We start from the raw sequence: 26,645 nt of genomic DNA, 5'->3' as shown, positions 1-26,645 counted from the left end.
AACCAGTTTATAGTTGGCAAAGTAGGCAGTTTTAGCTAAACCCTATGAAATCAAGGAAAACATTTAAATTTGTTACTTAGAAGCAGCATTTAATGAGCCAATTATGAATATTAAGACTCTTAAGGCCAATTACATTCCACTATTTCTTTGTTTACCAATGTTTAGCCCATCTCCTCTCAAGAAGTACATGGTCTTCTAACCAATTGGTGATTAACAGGAGAAACTGTTAGTCTTACATTACAACAGCATTTCAATATTCCATCGAAATCATTACAGTAGTTTTAAATTTTTATCCATTGGCAGTCTCTTAGGTAACTTCATCTCACCAATCCAAGTTGAAGTCTTGGGGAGATTTTCCTTGAGTTGATTTCTTCTTGAGTCATCTTTCTTAAATGGTTTTTCTTACTGTCTGTGGCAGTGCTGTGTTTGAGCTGGGTAGCAGTGTGTGCAAGTGAGGAGTGCTCACTTCAGTTTTTATACCCATCCCCTTCCTATTTCCATTAAAGTATTGGAGAAAACACCTCTTGTGGGGTTGTTTAATTCAAACGTCACAGCTTCATGCCTTCGGGGTTAGCTTAGTTGACATTTTCAGATCCTGATTGTACAGTCTGCTTAATGATATACAACATTTCTTTAATTGCCTTTGTTTTTGTGGTAGGAAAGATCCAGATAATTTTTAAAGTTAGTTTTAACTCTTTTTATACAGCCCAGTTTCAGAGAAATTCTTTCAAATTTTTTTAGAGTTTGATAGAAAATGAATCTGTTTTCAAAAATCCCAAACACACCTGTTTATACAAAAGTTTTAGTCTTCAAATGTCTTTTTAAATTAAATAACTCAAAGTCTTTAGCTTAAATAATTAAAAGTTGTTGACTTTAGAGAGATGATTCTTATCTTCTGGAGTTAGTTAAGGGTTTTCTTATCCTGTGCCAGTTCTTAATTTCCGATTAATATAAATATTCTATACTTAATGGCTTTTACACTGGTTTAGCAAGGTCATTAGATGCCATGTTGGTACATGAAGCATCTTACTATTTACATAGCAATGACATTAAGAGCTATATTAGGAGCTTTGCATTTAGCTAATATATTTGCAAGTCTGTATTTCACAAAGGTGTTTGTCATTTCCGCATTTAAGAAATAAACAAGTTTAAAACTTCTCCAACTATGTATTCTTCTCTGAAAGTTTTAAAAACACAAGCAGGTTTTCTTGCAAGAGGGTGGGGGTTAGTAGAGCCCACTCTTCTTAGATTTATTGCTCTGATAACACACCCTGCATTCCTTTTTACAATTAAGGCTCTACTTAAAATATGAGTGTTTTACATGGTCTGTCTTCTTGAGATTTGATTGTCCTTGAAATATAGAAGCAGAAACCTTCTGAATTTTCTTTGATTAGCTTTAACATTTTGTAACAGAACTAGTGAAACATATGTATTGCTTTATTTCCAAGCACCTGACTATAACATTCTTAGTTATATCTTAGTATTCAGTAAAAGTGCAAACAAGTTTGTAACAACTTAATTTTAAAGTTATAATAATTTTAATATCACTTCTGCATCAATATTGAAGATTCTCCCCAACAGCTGGATCTAAATATACTCCTTCCATGCCTCTAATGCTTTGTGTGTTCTTATTTATCCACAACTTCATTTTTCATTAAAACTTTCTTTCCTCCTTCAGCCTCTCCTATAGCTTGACATCTCTTTTAAATCTCCTGATCAGTCCATCTTCAGCCTTAACTGTTGTCAACAACGCCAACCATTCTGTATCCAACTAAAGTTCTGCTTTCCCTTTCTTCTTGGGAATATCAGTCTGTCTGCTCCTTTTAGTAATAGCTTGAATTTTTCAACTGATTAAAAACAATAGGGAGCAGCAGTTTCCAGAACTTGTAAGAGTTACTGTAATGATCGTCAATTTTCATTCCTATTCACTTAATGTTCTTTACTAAAATCTTGTATTACACAACACAAATGGAAAGCAGAAATATAGTCATTGCTAACAGTAACAAATGAGTATGATCTGAATCTTTAGTATGCCAAGTTGAATGTTCATAATCGCGTACTTGACCTTTGAGAAACTTTTATAGATGATTCCAGTCTGGATAGAACATGCCCTTCTTGCTATCTTGAGCAATAAGTTGTTTTCTCAGGCGTAATTGTTTTAAACCCGGAGTATCCTGCTTCCATTTTCACAAAACAGCATTTAGTACCCAATAGTGAATTCCATTGGATTTAATGGACTCTTTTAAATTGTTTGTATTACTGCACCTAAGGACCTCAATCAGGGAGTCAGGGCCTTACTGTGCTAATACTGCACAAAAGCTACAAACATGGGGAAAGGAGTATAGAGGAAGAGGTGGAGGATGAGAGAACAATATAATCATCCATTTAACATTAGTCATGGCTTGTCTCTTGCCTATCTGGTCAGCTAGGAGTGTTCTGTAGGCACTGGGGGAGACCTGAGGGGCATGTAAATAAAAGGCATGTGATGTAGTATATATGACCAGCATCCATCAGGATAGCGAAGCTGGTAAATCCCTTTAGGGGGGCGAGAAGAGATTCTGCCTTGATTCATAAAGGGTTCATTGGCTGCTAGGTTTGGCAAGAGGAGTCTTCAACTGGGCCATATTAAGATGTTTCCATAAAGCAGGGTTGGTTTGGGGACAAGGGCTTCTGGAAGAAAGGAGTTGAGCTTGCTGACAACTGAGCAGAGAACATACAGGATTGTTCAGTGAAGCCAGACTGCTGTGAAAAATGGTTTCTTGGCTGTCACTTCTGTCACAAGGGCAGACTTGAAAAGGGAGCCTTTTATATTCCTGTCAGAAAGGAGAATCAGCGCTATTTCCTTCTGACCCTGCCAAAGGGGAATCCCTCTGTTTATCTCTTACCGACAGAAGGGAACTAGGACTATTTGTCCCCCACCAAGGAGGGACTTGACCTTCCTACATGTTTGCCAGGAAAGGAGCTTGTTTATTTTTTTTAATTATATTTTTTCCCTTTCCTCAAAGGGTTAGTAACCCCTTATTGGCAAGTGTATGGCAATGAGCCTCTTACACGGATAAGATGTAAAAGCCTAAGACCGATGAGGAACAATACAGAGTCAAGATTTAAGTTTTAGGCAAGATAAGCTGTACCAGTCTAAAATAGAGTGAGGAAAACACATGTCAAAAGTAGTGAATGTAAGGAAGTAGTAAGTCCTCTTAACTGGAACATCATTCTGTCTACAGTACATTAAAGGTCCTGTATTAGTGTTTCCAGATATTTTTTATTCTGTGTCACATTTCATTACACTGGATTATCCAACGGCTATTGCATCAGCTTTTTATCTTCACTACATTCTGTCACAAAGTAGAGTTTGGTGCAAAGAACACTGCCTTTGCAGTTGTTTTAAAGATACTGTATGTTTACATCCATGTTCTGGAGCTTAGTTTTGGATTGGAATTGGACGCTGGTGAAGGGTGAAGTAAGGATTCTGCACTGTCAGGGTTGGATTTATCTCCTCTGGACTGAATTCAGGATGTGTTAGGGCTGCTCTATACAGTACCAGCGATAGCAGTCCCTGTGTAACTGCTGCTCTAATTGGAGATCGGGTAAAATTCTTTGTGCCCTTCTCCTCAGTGCCCTAGGCTTGCCAGCTGGGTCACACGATGAAAGAAGTACCTACACAAGTAGAAAGATACCTAGAGAACTCTTTAGTCTAGCAGACAAAAACATAATGAGATCCAGTGGCTGGAAGTTGAAGTTAGAAAAAAGATGCAACTTGTAACAGTGAGAGTAATTAATCATTGGTACAGATTACCAAGAAAAGTGGTAAATTTGTCATCATTTTGAGTCTTTTAATTGAGAGTTAAAACCACAAATTGCTGGGCTTGATAATCTCGTAAGAATAATAATTCCCTTCACTTCAGGAATAATTGGGTGAAATTCAGTGGCCTGTGTTATGCAGGAAATCAGACTACTGTTGTTCCTTAAAGTCTATAAATCTATATCATTCCTTCTGCTAATATTTCCAAAAATATTGCTAGCCAGGCAATAATGCTTACTTTGTACATTAGAATCCACTAACTAGGAATCTTAAATGACTGAGTCTGTGTCTGACTTGCAATTTAAAAGCTGTCTCTACTTCTGAAACAAGTTTTACAACATTACTATCCCACCCATATCCCCATAAAATGCCTATTTGTAAAATCCTTCCCCACTTACAAGGAATAAATCTCTCAATTTTGTAGCATCTGCAGATTCCATTAATGTGCTGTTTACTTCCATTAATTAAGATATAAATTAAACTTGACCTAACACTTCCTCCTGCTCTGTACATGACCACTTTTCATTATGCTTTGGTTACAGTCACTTAGGCAGTTTGCAGTCCACATGATTGTTCAAACTGTTTCAAGTAATATTTTACGAAACCTTATAGAATGTACGAAAATCAAAATACACTGCATCGCCAGCATTCCCTTTTTTCTCCCCATTTCTCCAATATTATACTAGTGATAGAAGTTACATGTTTTGATTTTTCCTTTAGTCTTTTGCTAACTAACTGTCCATGACTTTTTTTTTTTAAGGAGTAATTTAGTACTATAGAAAATGACAATATCTGAGCTATTTTTGAGACATCTGTTTAATTGACCCTTCTAAAGTATTAGCTGACCTACTTTCTTCCTCGTGCTTTTTCTTTTTGGAGGCTTTCCTTTAGCCCCTCTAGCTAGCATTAGCTCATTTTGCTGCCCTTATCTTTTCTATGCTAGCCTTAATGACCCAGAATATTCTTGTTTGATTACCTCCCCATCTTACCATTTAAAGTATCATTATTTTTTAACAGCAGTTCCTTGTGAGGCCACATGGCTAATTATTTTTATAAGATGTTTCTGTCTTCTGTATCTTAATTGTAATGACTTGGGAAACTCCAAGTGTCTTTCGTGTGGGTGGATTTTAATATTTCCTCCCATTATGCTTTACTAAATTCCTTATTTTCCCAACATTTTTTTTCTGAAATTTAATTCCTTTGTACTGCTGCATTCTGTTAACCTGACTGTATTGAATCCAGGCAGCTGGCATTCACTAGTTCCAACCTCATTCCCTTCCCTCCACTCCCAAGGGTTTTCATATTTTCTGCCACTCTCCCATAAGTGACAAGCGAATCCAGAATGGTTTGTCCTTTGGTTGGAGTCTTTGGATTATGATTATGCAGCCCAAACGCCTCTTTCACAAGTTACCCCTCACTTTGTCAAAGGAATCATTGCAGCAGACAAACTGTCTGCTTTTAATGCTTTGCATTTTTCTATGCTTCTCTTTAGACAAGTTTTACTCTGCTCAGCTCTGAGCCATTGCCTCATTCTCAAGAAGTGACAAGGACAACATTTGTCCTTCTGAGGTGGCTTAGTTCCACTCTTATTTTCTTAGTATCTTTTCTTCCCGTTCACTGTTACCTAGTATCTGTAGACTAACAATGAAAAGCTTATCTATATTGAGTATTTAAATATCACTAGTAATTCAGGTGATAAGTAGATTGTAGTGGGTTAGTGGTGGTCCCTCCCCCTCTGGGTCATTGGGAGGCCACTCTGCCTTACTATGTCACTGTGCATCACCCAGAGTCAGGGAATTAGCAGGGCATTGAACTGCTTATGGCTCCGGCCTGCAGTCTAGGCATAGCAGCAAATAATTAGGGGCTCTAGCCCGTGATCTGGGCAGAGCAGCACAAGTCTATGAGCCCCAGCCCTCAGTTAGGACAGGACAGACAAGTTTGGTGAGCCCAGACCTTCAGTCAGGGCGGAGCAGCAAATAGTCTATGGCTCTGGCCTGTACTCAGGAAAGAGCAGCAAAGGGGTCGGCATCCTGGTTCCAGTGGATGGCTGACAAACGCAGGCCTCTTGACCTAGAGTGGGGGTGGGGTGGCAGGGGATAGAGGGGCCTAGGCCCACCTGATTCCATTGGGCCCCAACAGTGGCAGAGTGTTCCACCACTGGGTCAACAGGGAATCCAGCCACAACACACTAACCAGGTCTCCAGCAGCAATACAGCCAGATTGGGGTCAGCTGCCCTTGGGTCATTTCCTACCATTCCTTTGAGGTGTACTTGGATCCATGGAGGTCCTTCATTTCCTCAGGGTAGAAGGCCAGTGACTCCTCAGTGCCTGGGTCAATGGGCGGCTCCAGCAGTACTGGCCCGTCTTTGGTTCAGCAGGACTCCGCTACAGTCTCTCAGCCCGGGAGTGGGCAAGAGGTGCCTGTCTTCCCTGACGGCTGCAGCACTAATGAGCTCCAGGACCCTCCCTTTATACTTCCTGTTCCACCTCCTGACTTCTGGTGGGATGGGCAAGCATGGCCTGGCCCCACCCACCTGGGTTCAGAGTGTGGACCCTCCCTGTCTGGCTCAGTGGGAGGCCGCTGTGACTCACTACATAGATAGAAAGTGTCTCTACATATCTATTTTCCACTGGGTCTTACTTCACTCTTGCCTCAATCATTCAATTTTATTGTAACTATTGGAATATTATTTTACATGTTTCTGTCACTTCTGAATCCAACTGTACTTTGATTTCCATAGTCAAAGGCTCATTTATACAAAAGAGAGGCGATATGGCTTGCTGTAACTGTATCTTCAGCAGGATCTATATTATTTTCTGAAGGTGATCTGTGGCTGAAATTATTATTACATAGTCTGAAGAACTTAATCTGAATTTAAAGAAAAGGTATGATGCTATTCCTTTTCTGTTCTGTTGATCCATTCGATATTTAATAGTTGGAAAGAAATATGCACTTTTTATGCAGCTGGGTAAAGTAGGATGGTGAGATGCGTGTGTAACATGCTTGTGAAGTAGGTTACATCTCCCTCTATAATCCTCAAGGCAATGACCCCCTACTGCTGTTTTCAGCTACTGGAGTTACTCCTTTAGTTCAAATGGTACTTTGCTTTTGTGCTGAGAGTCCCAGGTTCAAACACTGCATGAAGTTGCTGTACACAAAACTTTGTGCCTGAAGGATATAGAACACTAACTTAAAAGATCTGCTCTGTGGATGATCTTCATTTAATGATGAAATGAGCTGAATTTAAAAATGTCTCTTGAAATAGTTATAATAAAAATTACAGTTGGTTCTTGGCAAGATTTTTGGACCAACTGATTGACAGTGGAAGGCAGTGTGTTCTAACACCTTATGTACACTAGGACTTTTTTCCTGAAATTTCCCATAATTGCAGTAGTGGGAGTGCTAGTGTACACGAGGAGCTGGCAGCCACCGAGTTGTCTACACCTGTACTTAGGAGGGATAGATGACATAATGGTTAAAATGCCAGAGCTGGACTACGCTCTCAACAGTATTAGCACAGGTAGATCTGTACATGTGTTAACAGCAAGGGGGAAAGTTTAGAGAGAGACTAGTGTAGATACAGCCTAAAAATGCTCACAGAGTAGAGGTTCACAAATCTGTAATAAAATAAACTACTGAATTAAAGGTGATGCCAGTATATTTTTAAATATTAGTGTAAATTACATTTTCATTTGTAAACTTAACTGCCTTGAACTTACTTTCTCTTTTCAAAAAGTATTGTTCAATTTAAAAACAGGTTTATGTATTTATTGTGTTAAAGTTAAGTTTATGGGGAAGGGATGTTAATCAAAAGGTAGTTTCATGATGGGAGTGTTCCTTTTAAAGATTTACTTTTTCCCCGGTTCTTCAAAGTTCAGATGGATCTCCTTAAAAGTTGCGCATTTAAAATTTTGACAGAACTTGTAAATACAAAGGTAAAGAATTTTATGTAGTTTCAAGGAAAAATGTATTCCCAATCCAAAAATAAATTTTCCTCTCTCATCTAATTCAGAAGTGTATTTCACTACTTCCATGTTCACCAAATCATAACCACATAAAGGGCTTATTCACCACTTAGGAATGAAAGTCCATCTGTTAGTTATTATCTTTGCTGTGCTACAGCACTTCAGAATGAGTGCTTAGGAGAGATCTTGTAAATGCTCTCTTTGAGGAAAATATAGGCATCCAGAAAAGGGTAAAATCCTGCAGTCTTTTGTCAGGAAAATTCCATTTACTTCCCAGAAGTTATTGGGAGTTTGCCTGAATAAGGATTGTAAGATGGGGTCCAAAATTGATGGCATGAGACACTATAATGTATTGTGTCTTAATTACACTAATAATGCCTCTGTTTCCATTTAGGGAAGCTCGATCTCAACAAAATATTATGGGGGGAGAGGGCTTTGCTTCAGGACTACCATCTTAAAATCTGGGTAATGATCAGATGTGATAGTGCAAGAAAAATTTTAAAAGTGTGAACTATTTGCATTCTGTTTATTTTTGTAAATGTTATGATTTATCTGATCAAAGATTGTTTCCGATATGACAATTTTCTGTCCTACGACTAGAGTTTTATGAGTTCCAGAAATCGCATGAGAATCTAAGTTTTATCTTTAATCTGAGATTGCAACACAAAATGAGAGTTCCTATGGATGATGTAGGGAAAGTACCTGATCTTAGCAGGGAATTTTCTGTTGTTTGAACCAGTGCAGACAGTTATACCAATGAGATGATAGCTGTAGGCTCCAGTGGGGGGCGTCTTATTGCAATAGAATAAACAAATGTAATGTTACTGTCTACAGAAGGAGGTTGGATATTTTTGTCTTCCTTGGAGATGGAAGAATGGTTGCAGGGTGCAAAACTGCAGATTCTTCTTTGAGTGGTGGGCCCTCATGGGTGGGTATTCCACTGTGGGTGAGCATACCAGAAATGTTTTCATTAGAAGTGTCCCCTGGTCTGCTCCTGCACGTCTTCGTGTTCCGAACAGAGGGCGCTAGAGGAGTGTTGTGGGGTATGCACACCCCGTCCCCTTTTGGGGTTGTGATACCACCATGGTTACAGTCTACCTGACTATCCCTAGGCTGAGAGCAACATAGCCCAATGGCTGGAGTCAGTACGGCTGCCATGGGGATAAGGGCTGTGAGACCTAATAGCCAAAGTCAATATGGCTGCTCTTGTGTTCAGGGCAGCGCGACCTAGTAGCCAGAGTCTATACAGCTGTCCTTGGGGATCAGGGCTGTGCAGCTTAATAGCCAGAGTCGGTATGGCTTCCCTGGGGATAAGGGCTTTGTGGCCTAATGGCCAAAGTCAGGGGCCGCCACCATGGGGGTGATAGCTGGGGTAGGGGGACCCCCTCCACCGGGTCCCGGTCCAGGGCCCTGTCAGCACCAAGTGTGGTCAACATCCAGTCAAACGGGGACCCTACCGCAACATGCTGATCTTCCTCAGATGGGAGATACCACTCACTCTGCCTCCCTGGGCCACTTCCTACTGTGTCTCCTGAAGCCAGGGTCTGTACATCATCGGGGTCTCCAAGCTCCTCGGTGTAGGTAGCGCTCTGGGATTCCGACTCTGGTTGGCCGGCCGTAGGCAAAAGGTCTCTGGTCTGGTCCTTGAGAACTCTGGTTCCCACAGTCAGATGCTGGAGCCGCCACCAAGCATCCTCCCTCCTCTGTGGTCAGCCTAAAATGAGCTGGGCTGCTCCATTTTATACTGAGGCAGCAGTTGGAGCATGCCCAGCATGGTCTGTGGGGTGGGACTTCCGCCACCCAGAGTGGGACTTCCGCCACCCTTTCTTGCCTAGTGCGGGGAATGCAAACCTTGTCATAAGGAGGCACAGACCGACTATCTCCCCAGTTCCTTTCTACTGTTCTACCCATCATTGTCCATAGCTTCACTAACCTTCCTGCTTTTAATCTAGGTGAGTGTTTTTTCTGTAAATAGTGTACCCTTTATATAGTTACAGTAGTTTTACTAGTAGGTAGGTAGTATTTTGCTGTCTGGGGGGTTTCCCCCTCTTTTACCCCACCACCATTTGGTTCTTAGTATGCCTAAAATTCCAGGCTTCATGTCCTGCATGGCCTGCCCCGGATCATCCCAGTGAGTGACCCCCATGATTCGGGATTATATTGCCTTGGAGAATCCCACATTCCCTCCAAATGCAATATTTGTTGTTCCTTTCCACCCTGAATCCAGCAATCCCATGAATTCCAGTTCTGAAGACACTTGATGGAGTGGTCTATGAAAGCCCAGTCCGACCCTGGGTCAGCTGATCTTCACACACACCCTGTACATCAGCTGTACACCCTGCTGGCCAGACGCACCCTCGCTTTGGACCATCAGAGACCAGGCCCAAGACTCTTAATAGGCAATGGCAGGAGGGTAAGGAGAAACACTCTCATAAGAAGCAGGTGAAATCTTCTCCCAAGGGTTCCAAGAAAATGACTGCCTTCCCTGCATCCTCCAAATCTAATGAGACGCTGCACCCTGGTACGGATGTGTCAGGGGCTCTCAGAGAGCATGGTTCTGAACTGCCAAGAGCTGCCTCCAAGCTTCAGTTGATGTCATGGAGACAGATCTGTGGTGACTTCAGTTTTCATGATACGGGTTTCATAATTCTAATTCTCTGGGTTTCCCAAAGAGGTTCAGGCTAGTGTGAAGGGCAACAATCTGTTTAGTGAAAAAATGGAGGTCTTTGCACACCCTTACGGACTCCCATGCAACCCTCTTCTCCTTGGGTATTTACATTCAAGCACCTTGGAGAAGGTGCTCCAAACCAACCCCATGTAAGCAATGCCCTGTTCCATAACCTTTTTACCATCACAGAGCACATGAGCCCCCAGGAAATGCCAGAGGGTGCAGCGCAGCACAGCACAGCAGACAGAATGCCCTGCTCTCATCCTCTCCCCACTCACAGCTTCCTGCCAAGAGATCATTTTGCTGGGACCCTCTGAAAGCTGCCAGCCTTAAGAACATAAGAATGGACATACAGGTTCAGACCAATGGTCCATCTGGCCCAGTATCCTGTCTTCTGACAGTGGCCAGTGCCAGATGGTTCAAAGGGAATGAGCAAAAAGGGCAATTATCCCCTGTCGTCCAGTCCCAGAATCTGGCAGTCAGAGGCTTATGGATACCAAGAGCATGGAGTTGCGTCCCTGACCATCTTGGCTAATAGCCATTGATGGACCTATCCTCCATGAACGTATCTTAATTCTTTTTTGAACCCCATTATAGTTTTCACCTTCACATTATCCCCTAGCTATGAGTTCCATAGGTTGACTGTTCATTGTGTGAGGAAGTACTTCCTTTTGTTTGTTTAAACCCATTGCCTGTTATCATTGGGTGACCCCTGGTTCTTCTCTTATGTGAAGGGACAAATAACATTTCTTTATTTACTTTCTCCACACTGTTCATGATTTTTATAAACTTCAATCATATCCACCCTCCGTTGTCTCTTTTCCAAGCTGAATAGTCCCAGTCTTTTTAAACTGTCTTCATATGGAAGCTGATCACAACCTTAATCATTTTTGTTGCCTTTCTCTGTACCTTTTCCATTTTTAATATATCTTTTCTTGGAGATGGGGTGACCAAAACTGAAAAAGTATTCAAGGTGTGAGCATACCATGGGTTTATATATTGGCATTATGGTATTTACTGTCTTATTATCAATCCCTTTCCTAATGGTTCCTAACATTGTTAGGTTTTGTTGTTTTTTTACTGCCACTGTACATTGCGCAGATATTTTCAGATATCTAGCCACAATGACACCAAGATCTTTCTTGAGTGGTAATAGCTAATTTAAACCCCATCATTTTGTAAGAATAGTTGGAATTATGTTTTCCAATGTGCATTACTTTGCATTTGCATTTATCAACATTGAATTTCAACAGCCATTTGAAAGGCAGCTCATGCTCCTATACGTCTGTTAGTCTATAAGGTGCCACAGGACTCTTTGCTGCTTTAACAGCCATTTTGTTGCCCAGTCACAGAGTTTAGTGAGATCCCTTTGTAATTCTTCACAGTCAGCTTTGGACATAACTATCTTGAGTAATTTTGTATCATCTGCAAACTTTGCCACCTCACTGTTCACTCCTTTGTCTTGACCATTTATGAATATGTTGAACAGCACTGGCCCCAGTACAAATCCCTGGGGGATCTGCTATTTACCTCTCTCCATTCTGAAAACTGACGGTTTATTCCTACCCTTTGTTTCCTGTCTTTAACCAGTTACTGATCCATAAGAGGACTTCCCCTCTTATCCCATGACTGCTTTTACTGAAGTTAGGCTTACCAGCCTTTGGTTGCCAGGATCACCTCTGGAGCCTTTTTAAAAAAATGGTGTCACATTAGCTATCCTCCAATCCTCTGATACAGAAGCTGATTTAAATGATAAGTTACATACCACAGTTAGTAGTTCTTCAATTTCATATTTGAGTTCCTTCAGAATTCTTGGACATCCAAAACCTCCTCTACTGACACGTCAGTCTGGAATGGTTCCTCAGATTTGTCACCTAAAAAGAATGGCTCAAGTGTAGGAATCTCTCTCACATCCTCTGTAGTGAAGACTACTGCAAAGACTTCATTTAACTTCTCCGCAGTAGCCTTGTCTTCCTTGAATGCTTCTTTAGCACCTTGATTGTCCACTAATTGTTGGCAGTCTTCCTGCTTTTGATGTACTGAACAAATTTTTTTGCTGTTTAGTTTTTGAGTCAGTCTCCACTTGTTCCGATATCACTTCTGGTGGCCACCTAGCCTGTTTCTTTCTGACCTGGTGTCATGTCATATGGGCAGTTGAGTCATAGGGATCATTTCCACCATCTACACAATAGAATTTCTCTCTATCCCTATCCCCTTCACTGTCCCTCTTCAGGGACCCCTATCACAAGAGGATCCTCCGATAGGAGGTAGACTCCCTAATCCCAACAGGAACTACAGAACCTGTGCCGCCTCAACACAGGGGGAAGGAGTTTTATTTGAGATACTACTTTCTTTTTGGAAGGAGGGAAGTTGGAAACCCATCCTAGATCTTAGACAATTGTATGTCTTCATATGCCATTCAGGATGAATACCCTGTACTTTATAATCCTCTTCCTAACTGAAGACAATTGGTTTACAGCTCTCTATCTGAAGGATACTTATTTCCATGTATTGTTTGCAGTTTTGTTGTGGCCATCTGAGTCCTAAGAAAGGAGAGAGACAAGATGGGTGAGGTAGTGTCTTTTATTGGACTAGCATCTGTTGGTGAAAGAGACAAGCTTTCAAGCGCCACAGAGTTCTTCCTCAGAATAAATCAGTTGTTGGTCCAATAAAATATAATACCTCACTTACCTTGTCTCTTATTTTCATATAGGCATTCCTCCAGTGCACAGGAGAGTTCTGTACTTCATGGTGGGCCCAGATCATTATTAGTACAGAGTCCTTCTCTTCAGTCTCTTGATGGTCCCCAGCATTTTCCCAAGGTGCTATCCGTGATACAAGCATACCTGGTCATCAGGGCAGACCAGTATTTCCTACCATGACAACAGACTGCTCATGAATTGGTTACACTGAGAGATACACTCAACAGTCCTCTCTCTACTCAACCTCCTTCAATCCTTGAAGTAAACCTAGAAAAGTCCTATTCAAATTCTAGAGTTCATTTGGAGCAACTCTGGACTTGGTTTCAGCCAGAGCATGCTTACTTGAGGACCGATTCCACACGAGGAGGGACCTCCTCACTCTGTTTCAATTGAACCCCCAGATGACAATTTGACCCTGCCTGCTCCTCTGAGGCCACATGATCTCTTGCACCTACGTGACTTCCTTCACAAGGCTCCATCTCTGATGCCTTCAGGTGTGGTGATAGACTGTCTGTGCTCCAAGCAAATCTGGATGAACAAATCTCAATTCCCTCACAGTGTCCTGATGTCGTTCACCTGGTGGGAGAACAAAGAAGCTAGGTGTGTGCTAAAGAAATAGTATTTTTCAGTTCACCTAATACAAGTACTGTAGTGCAACTGAAAGTTGAACTTACAAATGTAGAATTATGTCCAAAAAAACCCTACATTCAAAAACAAAACAATATAAAATTTTAGAGCCTGCAAGTCCGCTCAGTCCTACTTCTTGTTCAGCCAGTCACTCAGAAAATCAAGTTTGTTTACGTTTGCAGGCGATAATGCTGCCCGCTTCTTGTTTACAATGCCACCTTAAAGTGAGAATGGCACTGTTGTAGCATCACAAGATATTTACGTGCCAGATATGCTAAAGATTCATATGTCCCTTCGTGTTTCAACCACCATTCCAGGGGACATGCGTCCATGCTGATGACAGGTTCTGCAGCAGTCCAAAGCAGTGCGGACTGACGCACTTTCATTTTCATTATCTGAGGCAGATGCCACCAGCACAAGGTTGATTTTTCTTTTTGGTGGTTTGGGTTCTGTAGCTTCTGCATTGGGGTGTTGCTCTTAAGACTTCTGAAAGCATGCTCCGCACCTCGTCCCTCTCAGATTTTGGAAGGCACTTCAGATTCTTAAACCTTGGTTGAGTGCTGTAGCTATCTTTAGAAATCTCACATTGGTACCTTCTTTGCGTTTTGTCAAATCTGCTGTGAAAGTGTTCTTAAAATGAACAACATATGCTGGTCCTGTGGCACCTTTAAGACTAACAGAAGTATTGGGAGCATAAGCTTTCGCGGGTAAGAACCTCACTTCTTCAGATGCAAGATGCACTGATGGTCACTATATTTGAGTAGGGGAGCTAAGAAATGATCTAAAGATTTGTTTTGTTTTAGGGGGCGGGTAGAATTACAACATAAAATTAGGCTCCATATATTTAGCCTGATTCATGCTATATATATTCATGCTATATTTTTCTTCAGATTAGTTTATAGTTCATGCTGTGTACTAAACTTCTGTATACTTTCTGTAACTCTTGCTATCACCAATAAAATTTACTTTAAAAAAACCAAACTCTGGTTCAGTGATCTAACACTTTAATAATTTACGATCATAAAATAGTTTAAAGTACAAAGGTTTTATGCTATGCCAAACTGGAGGCTAAAGCTGTTTTGTCTAAAACATGAGATAATGGAAAGTGTATTGTGGCATGTGAATTACTTTAGCCTCTTTGAGGTAAATGTTTGCTTAACCAGAAAAGAATGTGTTGAGGTCCTTGCCAAAGGAAAGGTATTACTATACTTTAAATGCAAAGTACTGTAAGTAAACCAGTAAATGTTTCTGTTCTTGTGTTTTAATCCACAAGTTATGAAAGCATTCATTGAATAAGAAATTTAATATATTGTTATCCCTTTTAAAGGGTTTAAGAAAGAACAGGTCATAATTACTTTGGGTCAAGAGAAACATGAAAATAAATATTTTCATGATGATTGAAGTTTAATATGAGAGAGGAGGGGGGGAAAATAGCTATTGCTTACATGAAGTTTCCTTCAAAGCCAGAAAACTCAATTCCTAGCTTACCTTTGGTATTTCTTTTGTCTGGTAGATTCTATGATGTACTGTTCTTAATCACGCATTACTGTAAATAGTAAAGTGTATCAATAACTCCTCTCATCCATGCAATGTGGTTATTGGCAAAGAATAATTATACAGCATGTTTAAAAAAAAAAAAAACACAGAGTGAAGAGCAACTAAGGGAAATGTCCCCCTTGTACATAAAATTTATTTTGTATCTAAACTTTATTTGCCTTTAACTGATTCAGTAGTTTAGTAGTAATTTAATAATCCTAATTTCAGTTTCAAAACAGGAGTCACGTCACTCAGATCACATTTTAATAATATCTGGACATCTGTTAGATGTTGCAATTATATTAAGTATTAGAAACAGGGTTTGCATTGTAGAAGACTTTTGAAAATTCCTTTCCCCACAACACCACCATCCAGCTTTTTTTGGTTTTGAGGTTTATAAAGACCGGCGAGGATATGGTAGTTTTAGGATGTAATTGTAGGGAATATGCTCAGTTTACTTTTTATTACTGTGGCATAACTTGTATTACGTAAAGCTGATGTCAGTACTGGCTCCGAATATATCCTTCCTGGAGGGTGAAAAGGCTTCCTTATATGGAAAAGGCCTGCTGATCCAAATCACGTGACCCTGGCAGAACACTCAAATAAGTGGTGTTTTCTGCTGGGAGTGTTTGCAGCTGAAGCTGTGAGGAGAGGCTTTGGCTGAGGGGTAAATGGCAGGATTATGCCATTTTTCAAAACATGATTCACGTAATGGGGATCATACGTTGCCTAAATTGTGTCCAAGCAATTTTACCTTTACAAGATAGCTGTAAATGCCTCCAATATAAATTTGTTCTAACAGTTTCAGCCTATATGATCTCTTTTCTACCTGTCTAATAAGCTGTTGACAATTTAAAAGCAAGTATGTAAACTAATATTCAGTGTTAAGCATGTAAATTAAACCTTTAATATTAGAGCCTTAAAGCATGAAAAATTATGATTACATCTGTTTATTTACTTAGCATACTATAATGGCAACCAGTACAGGAAAACAAATTGCACATTGAGGTTTTTTTTATTTAATTCAAAATCAGGTTTTGGTCCTCTTAGTTCAGTCTTCAGAGAAACTTACATTTCGCTCATTCCTATATTTTTAGGATAAAGTGTTAAGCTTTAAAATGTTTGTTTGATTTAGATGGACAGTAACATTGGCTTGTAATTAAAATGGTTTCCAATTGAAAATTAGTCCTACCAAGATGATTTACAACTAATGATTATGTTCATATGGAAATTAAGAAAATGCATATTACATCCTCGATGCTATAAAAGTTAAAATAAACTTTCAATTATTTTTTTAAGCTATGATGAACTGCATACCAGTAAAAGCCTTCTAGACAATTTGAAAGACAAGGTAGTAATTGAATACCCAACATTACTTGTGGTATTGAAGAAACTCAAGAATGATATGGGAGTTCTTGGCCAAGGTAAGCATAAATTTATTTCCTGTTATGCTACACTTAGATATTTTAGCTGAATAAACAATAATTAAGGATACATCCTTTATTAGTCTCAGGAATGTACAGTATGTTTTGTATTTGCCTCTAAATTTAAAATATTGCCAGAAAAAATCTATTACAGATTTTGTGAATGATCTGCTTTAATTCCTTTAGGTAGCTGGCTTAAATTTTGTGCTTACTCGGTTTACTAGTTTTTAGTATATCTTATGTAGTGTAACCACAGCAATAAAATAATCTTTTGGGACTTTTTTCTAGTCTTATTTATTACATTTCAGGGGTAGCAAAGCTGTGTAACACTTGTTGGCGTTAAGGACACAATTTTGTGTAATTTCCCAGTGTAATTTTTCCTCACATTGGACACTGAATTGACATTACAAGTTCAAATGCCTACCAGATAATTCAGAAGATGGAGTTTCAATCAGCTTAAAAGAGCTACATTATCTTTCCAAAAGTAGCTTGTTGTGAACACCTTTTGATGTTATAGTTTAATAAAAGAGGAAAATTCACATTTTGCACTGAAAACTTAAAGGAAATTTTCATTTTTAATTTTTAATTTTTCACTACACATTTTTTTCTTGTTCTACTCCACTTCAAACTGCCACTAACAGAAGGAGCACAACTTTTGGAAGAAGGGTGACTAGTTAAGGTGCTCATCGCATCATTTTTAGTGATGCTGATGACAAGTGAGGCACAGGCATTTTGTCTTCTGCTCTACAAGAAACACAGGAAAGTGTTATCTAAAGATGTCAATATAGAAATGTGGGCTGCTTGTTTGAACGCTAGAAGGTTGAAGTTGCCATCTGGTTTAGAGGAACTTGCTTCCTATTTATACTGCTGATTTAGAAATAAGTTACTGTGCAACAAAGGAAAAGTACAAAATGGATCCAGAAAGACCCCAAAGGCACAAAAACATAGAGAACAAGGAGGGTGCTGGTATTGGGAATCTAACTAGAAGAAACACAATGGGTAACAATAACATGTGCTTCCTAATTGGTGCATCAACTCAAAGAGCATGTAGGTGATCTGGAAGATCAGGATTGTCAGCACTAGGAATTGAGTATTCAAGCACTGCACCAAAGGAAGCTCCAACAATCCAGTCTGTAATATTGACAAAGCTCTGTGGAGAAACTCCCAAATAGGTTTGCTGCACATTTTTCTTGGGAGATTTAATCACGGCTCTACCTAGATTCAGAATTGGACTGGAGAAAACACTGACTTGTATACCATAGGAAACAGTCCTGCAGTAGCTAAGGAGGATGGTATAGCCTTATTGATGCATTGGTGATTGATTGATTAATCTCGTAGACCACAGTGATCAATAAAGGTTTGGTCTCTTGAGGGCTACAGCATCAGGAGTATTACTGTCAGTATCATTAGAATAAGAGATCCTAGAAGCACATGAGAAGCAATTTGCAAGTTATCACAAGTCCCTTTATTAACAAATCCACTATGCAGATAAACAGTCCCACAAATGTTGAAATGCAATAGCAGATAAAGACTGCAAAGTGGTTAACCATCTGAGTGGCGTCACTCACATCTGATCTCCTGCTGGGGGACCTTGGAGTATCAGTCTTTATCTTCCCCTGCATCATCATGGTCACCTGTGGTTCTCATCCTGACATCTCCCTCTCAGCCCACTCCCCAGCACACAGGCTGGACAACACCTTTTTTTCCCTGAGTTATGCTTACACCTGCTAAGGCTTGTACATAAGGATTCCAACCCCTTTTTCTTCAGTGGGGAGTGAAAGTATGGATAATTTAGGGGTGCCCCATCTCTCATTGGCTATACCCTTAGTTCCCGTTGTTCTCATTATCACCTACGTAAATGAGTTACCATAACAACTTGAGGTTATTACAGAATACCCAAAAATGTTACTATCAGGCATCTTGTGGTATTAACTGGTACATAGCAATATATTTGCCAGTCGATTGCTGAATAGTTTCCAGGAAATCAGCACTTAACCCGTCTTTTACCATAATTTTAATCTTTACTAGTAGAGGGTTATCTTTGGGTCAGCTAGTCATACCAACCTATTTCAAGCCTAAAGCCTTGTGTGACTGAGTATTTTACAGGCCTGAGACTTGAAAGCCCTGTGTTACAATATTAATTAATATTTATATTTCACCTCTATATCCTAAATATACTTAATAGCTTTTATTCTTGGCTGCAGTGGGTTAGCCATCTAACTTCCATGACTTTTAACCACTGTTCTGTCTGGATTATAATGGATGATCCTGCTAGATTACCCTCACTTAAAGAAAGGGATGTGATCCTTTCCAGCTGACCTTGAGAGGTTCTGATAAACGACAGAAACTCTAACTTCTCCTGAGAAGTAAGGCACCACATCGGAGGGTGAGACTGAAGTCTTTGTCTTGCAACTACATCCACAGACATTCACTCCAGGAGGAAAAGCAGACACATTACACTTACTGGAACATTTCCGTTCAGTGAGAAACTTTGTCTTCATCTTATCCAGATTGGCTTGAGCTGAGCCCTTCCCTGTTGAACAGGACCCCCATGTGGTAATAACTGGCATGAGAGAATTTGTTTTAAAATTGATTGAAAAACCAAGTCTGAATAGGGTTGATGTCATTAAACTTATTATTGCCTGATGAGTTATTATAGCAACTGCCTTTGAGCTTATTATCCAAATAAAGTACTGAAAGAAATTCTAACCTTTGTAGTGCTACTGCTTCTCTAACTAGTTGGTTCCATAAGAACTCCGAGTAGAGGATTGGAGCAAAGGGAAGAGAAAACTGATGTTGGCCAGAAACCTGAGGAAATGTTGAGGAACGTGTTAGAGATGTGCAAATAAATGTCTTCAAGACAGTGACCATCTATTGCAGGGTTTGTTCAAAAAGCTGCTCTCTTAAAAAGCTTATATTCCGTGAATGTAGACACCCATTTCTGGTTTAACAAACCATGAATTTGTTTAGTCTTTTTATTGCTGTTAATATAGCGCCATGGGTTTGCATAAAAATTCAAGAATGCAGTCCCCCTACCATAAGGAGCTTACAAACAAGATTAGACATAGCATGGTAAAAGATTATATACTAAAGGGTCATGGTTACAGTGGGAAAGATCATGCTGTTTTTACCTTTGCACATCTTATTAGTTAACATGTCTTTTTTGTTTTGTTTTTTTTAATAATGCTCTTAAGCCATGTGCTCAGTTTGGGCTGTATGGCCTGCAGGGCCTTCCCTGTGCATACTAAAGGACTTACCCTTATATCCAAGCCCCTTCTCACCTAGTGGGTGGAAGGGGGAAGTTTGGAAAAATACCACCCTAACACTTGTTCTAATTTAAATGTAAAAAATTCAGTGTTTGATTCAAATATTCCTTTTTAAAATGTGACTATATATAATTTCGGTGTTTTGAAGAATCCTGAAACTGCCCAGAAAGTGGAGTTAGTCTTGAAGGAAAATTATCATAACTTTTGAAGCGAACTACATTATTCGATTATTAAGACTTTTTAAAAGCAGAGTTTACCTCATAAGAGGTGCAACCTTTTTTTTTTTTTTTTGTAATGGACTGGAAATCTATTGAAGATACAAAATAAGATGGAAGAAAAGATATAAAATAAACTGACTAGAGATCATATAACCAGTGAGACTCTTCGGGTTGTTTTATATTATATATTATATATATAAAAAACATGTCTCCAAATATACACAATAAGGAGTAATCCATTCAAAGATTGTTAACCAAAAGTCTCTTTAGTTTCTGTTCATTATCATCAGTACCATAACAATCATAGCTTTCATTAAACAGAGTCTTATAATGGGAAGTGTTCGGTAACCTTAATAGGTAATACTACCAACCCCACCCTTAATAAACAATATACTATTTTTAACTATACTATATACTATTTGTAACAAAGCAGAAATAAACTACTATTCAAACTTTAAGCCCATTGAGCATCTTTGAGTCAGAAGTTTGTCAGACTGTTTTCTAAAAAGTTGTGATGCTTGACTTGTGTAAAGAAAAAATACAGGTACTCTGCTGTCAGCACACAGGGTCAGTCATGGGTCAAGTTCATAGGGAATTAGACATTTTGTCAAGACTTAAAGGCAAAAACAGTCCTCACTTTGTGCATTAACTCAGTACATATCTGGCATATAAATCTTAATTGATTATACACTAGATTTAATGTAGACAAAATGTGACCTCTAATGTTTCTGGTGAAATGCTTCTATTTTCTTGACCAAATTCCATTGAAAATGTACAGGTGCACACTATGTTCCATGTATTATCTGTGCTTGCCAGCTGCAGAACTTATCTTGACAACATAATAATGATGCTCCATTAGCTCCCTCTTGGTAATATTTCATTATTAAAGAGCAGCTGACACTATATGTCCAGAAAACCTATTTGAATTAATCACTGATCAAACATTGAAAATACCAATGGGGGTAGGGGGGGCTGGCGTGTGTCTCTATCGTAGCCTTACTTTGCTCTAGCTGTAGTTTATATTTAGGTTTGGCAAAATTTGATTTTTTTTATATATATATAATTTTGATGGATAATATTTTTAAGCGTTTTCACTTTGTACTCATTTTAAATTTTCACAGTTGTGGGAAATTATGGGAAATCAGGCAATAGGGGGGTCAGATAATTAGTGACAATAGATGCTGAGACTCAAAAAGTTAAATCTTTATAGCAGTTAAAACATCACATGTCAAAATATACAAAGCAAATATCTTTAAGCTCTAATAATGTCAAGCATTTTTCTTACTTTGCCTATCTGTAACTTTTGGTTATTTTGGATGGAAAATACTGTTTATTGTGTGTGCCATGAAATCGAAGTTTGACAATAAAAAGCGATTCCTATTTATGTTGATGGTGCTGCAAACTACTGGCATCTGATGACCTCATCTTGGGATGGTAGGAGCATAGGTGCAATTAATGTACTGGGCATGCTGCTGCACCTCCTGGCTTGAAGTAGTTTCCATCATATCCAGGGTTTACAGTTTCGTTCAATGGCTCTCAGTACCCCTACTATACAAATTGTTCCAGCATCCCAGGGTAGGAGTCAGTACCTGCCGAGTCAGGAAATAAATATGAGTGTGAAGACCAGACTGGAAAATGTGTGCTGCATAATGTGATGTCATTAAGACAGTGTAGGTCTGTCCTAAAGCTCTGGGCATCCTGAACCCGTAACATCATCTTCTTTGGCTCTCAGGATTCTGCAGCCTTGCCACATCTTTAGGATTGAAACATATAAACACAGCACATTATATGCATCATGTCTTAATTTTTCAACAGGAAACTAGCATGTCTCAAGAGTTCCCTCTTAATCAAAACGCTAACAAAACTTCAAATAATTGATACTGCATTTCTTTTGGCTTATAAGTATGTGGCAACCAAGAAAGCAGTATTTCAAAACAAATCAGCTCAGGGAATGAACTGAACTTCAGTGGATGGAGGAAAAAGTCACATGGAGGCAAATGCACTCTGCCTTTATTGCTAAAGGTAAAGAAATCTATAAGCACTCTTGCTCTGTCCCACGATCGTGAGATTCTTCTTGATGCCACCAGTTTGTGTTCATAACCTCACTGTGAAATGGCCATTCTCAAGAAAATAATCGCTGTTATTGGAAAGTAGAAATATAAAGTGCTCTTTGTAGAACACCCATACTCTACCATGAGCAAATAATTGAAAAACAAACAGTGTTGTAATAATGGTCTCCTCCTTCCCCCCCCCTCCCAGATGCTAGTGAATCCACTGAGGACTTGGACAGTGACAGTTCATCCCTCTCATCTGAGGAAGAAGGGGAAATACGGGACAGTTCCTGAAAAATCTGTTTTGACAGAAGGGGGTGTGATCAGCTTCTTACACTTTTTTTTTTTTTTACATTTATTGTGACAGTTTTTTTTGTTTTAAGGGCAACATTTTCAAAACTGGATGCAAGTCCTTTTTTCATAAATCAGCGTAATAATACATATTTCAAAGGTACGTTCAGCTTGTGCAGTAATCTTGGGCATCTAGTTTTTATCTTAACAACCCAGCTCCATATTTCTCAAACAGAGCTTAAAAATCTGGCCATTTACTTAAGTGCCTAACTTTAGGCTCCTATTATTTTTAATAAAATCTTGACCTAAATGTTTTTCTAGTTGAATTTACTTTGTACAATATTTCTTTGCTGTGCTGAGCCTCTGTAGACAGTCATAAATTCTTGTTGACTAATCATTTGATAACAATGTGTGTGTTTAGTGCAGTAAATTTAGTTTTCATATTTAGGTGCATTGTGCAGGATCCAGTGAGAACATTTTTTTTTTTTTTCTGGCTAGAGTAATAGTGAACTTTTGAATTGTTAGCATGATGTTGTTTTAAATCAGCATAAGTTTGAAAATCAGTAGAACTGAATAAATTCATTAACTGCAGGTAATGCTAATACATTTATGACTTATAAATATTTCTTATTTTGTGCACCTTTGTATTGTGATTTCATCTGTTGAAATCAGACATTGTAAATATTTCCTAGTTTTAATGGAATATCTTCTGAGATTTATCTCTAATTTTAAAATAAATAAAAGATGCTGCATAGAGATTCATGTAACACATTACCTGCTGGCAAAGAACATTTGCTGTGAAATTCTACAGCAGGCTTTGATTATCCCGTAATACACATCCATGTCATGAGTCACTTAATAACTGCCAGCCTGTTTTTTGGTTAGATCCTGTGTCTATGGTATTTGCTGTAGGGGGACAGCACACATGGTTGGGGGCAGTAAAGCACCAATACACCTACCTGGCACTATTAGTTTCAACTCATTATGGTCCAACATAGCATAGGGGATCTGCACATGTAGGGCTGCTTGCAAGATCAGGACTTGTTTGTAATATACTTTTCACGTAAGGTAAGTTCACAACTCAGCATCGTTAAATCCCTTACCCGCCTTCCAGTTTAAGATGACCCAAGTGATAGGAACTTGGAAAGCCAGTCCTTGATTATTAGCACATAGTGGCCCCAATTCAGATTGAGATCTCATGTCAGGCACTCCCAAACACACACAGAAAAACAGTCCCTGCAGAGAGCATATAATCTAAATAGACAAGAAAACAGCCGCGCAGAGAAGTGAAAGGACTGTCCAAGATCACATAGTGGGTCTGTGGCACAGCCAAGAAGAAAACCCAGATCTACTGACTCCCACTCCCGTGTCCTATTTCACTGATCCATGATGCTAGTCCCGCTAGCTCCTTACCCATCATGCTCCTCTCAGAAGACTTTGGTAGCTCTGTCTGTGCAAGATGGTCAAGGTTAACCTGTGCCTGATATCCCTCCAACTCTGATCAATGTTTCCACCAACTTTCCTGGGTATAAGGTATGCTTTCACCACCTCATAGGAATCCGATATTCATCAAATGCATCATTCATTGGGCCATCCAGTTAATCAAGTGTTAGAGAGAGAGTTAATGCCTTGTTAGCCCTGGACAGTTATAGGATACATGCCATTGTTTCTGACAATAACACCACATCTCTTTTGCCCAGCTGCCCCTCCCCTTACTACACCAACCCCCATCACCCTGGCTCTCTAACCGCTTTTGATGGATGCAAGGGAATAGGTTCCTGCTCCAACGGGGGGGGGGGGGGGTCACATCTCTGACTCTTTCCTGTGCCCTGGATTCTTGATAAATTCAAACAGCCAAACTTGTTTCTGTCTCGTGACAGTATCCTGTGCCCTACTTTATTTTTACAATTCATAGTAATAGAGAAAAATAACACACGAAGACCAGCTAGTTTTTTACCCACTTTTACAAGGATTTTTGTCCATGGTTATAGATACTTTCATGTTACTTCACTTCAAATAGAATACTAGGTCCTTCATAATCACTGATTGCTGCATTCAGGCTCAGTAGCCACAAGTTACTGGAAACAAGTCTTGCACCTGTTCACATAAATGTGCATTAGCAGTACACCTCTCATTTTAACTAAACAATATAACTGCCAACGTTTATTTGATAGAAAATTAGTTTCATCTGTAGAAGATAGTGGGATTCCTGTTAAGATTCCTGGGATATAGTAGAAATTAGAATACTCCAGATATTAGCAAACCGGGCACTTCATCTGTGTATGATTAATATTTGGCTGAGGCCCATGGTTTTGTAGTAGATACAATTTGCATTACTCTTCTAAACGCTTGCAGTTTTTCATTAATTGTGCAGAAATGGCTCGCCCTTATTTTTACACCAGTCCAGTTTAAGCTCTTTTGTCACAGGCAAACACAACCCTGATTTGTTTTTAAATGTAAATACTGTTAAATCTGCCTTTCAGATTGAAAGTATTCAATGCTTTAAAATGGTAAAATAAACATAACTTGGCATAATTCTTTTGGTTGTTAGAAATAAAATTCATCAGAGCAAAGCTGCAAATTCATCACCCAGGCTTTCGCCATATAGATAGAATTAAATCTTAATTTTTAACAGATGCATTTAGCATTGTTTTCCAGACTGCCTTCAATTGTTTTCACCTGTGTTGGCAAAATGGTGATACCTATTTGAACAATGGGGATGACTTTGAATTTCCTCCATGACTAGTTCAAACAGTTTTTTAATTTCACCAATATTTGATAAATGTTTATTTTGAGGCAGATGCGTAACACAGTGAAACAGTGGGTTACTGATGATGCATGAGTAACTCCATTTTACACCCAGCATGGTCAAGGACAAAGATATGACAAGCTCTTCCTAAGAGGCAGTGAAGCTAAGTGATGGGATTGGGTCTGCCCTATTACAGAATGGTGTTCTATTCCCAGTTTGTGTGACCTGTATTTGGGAGAAGAGGCATTGTGTAATAATGAGTTGTAAAGAGTAGACTTGTCAGCATAAAAAGTGAGTCTAGAATTCATGTTGTCTTGATTCCCAGTTATTGTCATTCGTATTTCTCTGCTCCAGGAGTTATCCCATTCCCAGACAGTGTGAAGAGGGGAGGCTGCTGCCCTTGTGCTGCCACCAAAGGGGTAGATGAGGTTCTGAGGCCATGTGCTGGGTCTGTGAGGGTTGTTGCAGTGGAGAGCAAACCAGTCTCTCCTAATACAGTACTGTAGTATGTTTGTATTAGAGAATTCTTGATATGATCAAGTGAAGTGACTTTTATCAAACATACTCTAGGACTCTAGAAAGCATAAAATTTTTAAAAGCCTGATCATGTATCAAATGGTCTGTGTGCACTGTGGGTGAAATTCATCTCTGTGCAAAAGGCCAGCACAAAGCCTATGCAACACTTAGTCCCTGAGGTGGGACTTAAGCTGTGCATAGTCCTGCGCTGGCTCTCTCTTTTATATGGAGGTATTTATAATCAAGGGCCTGATCTTGAAGGATGCTGCCTGTCCTCCACTGAAGTCTGTAGGAGTTGAATATGCTCAGCACCTTGCAACATGGGGGCCCCCAAAGAGTAAATGTACAGCTGTGACAGTGTTATTCAGTTCAAGCTGTTTGCTCACAAACATTGCATTCTGTCTTTTTAATTTCCAAACAATTTCCCTGAAAACACTTACCAAACAAAAAAAACAACAACCCATACACCATGAATTTGTGTTTGTGTCGTTGCTATGGAATTTTAGTTCAACTGTATGCAGATGCAGATTCTGTTAATAAGGAAAAAAATGAACTGTGTACTCCAGTGAACAAAGATTACCCTATGTTTGTATTAGAATGTTGCTATGGTAGTGCATATGGTTTTGTTTGATAGAAATTTGCAGTGAAATGGAAGGAAATCATGTATGCAGGACAAACAAAAAAGAAATTGCAGCAAAGAAAGTTCAATATAAATACTGAAAGTGAAAGGGCTGTCATAGATGATATATTAAATCCAGGAAAACATCACATAGATAATGTAGACTTTTTCCTGCCAACTTTTTTATAATTTGGTAACAGAACTGCACTC

At 39.3% G+C, this 26,645-nt stretch overlaps 1 protein-coding gene across 2 annotated transcripts in view; it reads left to right on the top strand.

Annotated features, from left to right (window-relative positions):
* The window catches only part of ZNHIT6 (zinc finger HIT-type containing 6), a 55,921-nt gene extending 32,612 nt beyond the window's left edge, over window positions 1-23,309 (top strand). For both annotated transcript variants that reach the window (XM_065554169.1, XM_065554168.1), the window contains exons 9-10: window positions 16,601-16,725; window positions 22,469-23,309. In XM_065554169.1, coding sequence (XP_065410241.1) covers window positions 16,601-16,725; window positions 22,469-22,554 — 211 coding nt within the window. In that variant the 3' untranslated portion in view covers window positions 22,555-23,309. The remainder of the gene's footprint in view (window positions 1-16,600; window positions 16,726-22,468) is intronic.
* The last annotated feature ends 3,336 nt before the right edge of the window (window positions 23,310-26,645 follow it).

The sequence above is a fragment of the Chrysemys picta genome, chromosome 8, assembly GCF_011386835.1.
Source record: "Chrysemys picta bellii isolate R12L10 chromosome 8, ASM1138683v2, whole genome shotgun sequence".
Classification (NCBI taxonomy): domain Eukaryota; kingdom Metazoa; phylum Chordata; order Testudines; family Emydidae; genus Chrysemys; species Chrysemys picta.
The sequence above is the reverse complement of the archived record's forward strand: the minus strand, read 5'-3'. Positions and strand labels throughout refer to the sequence as shown.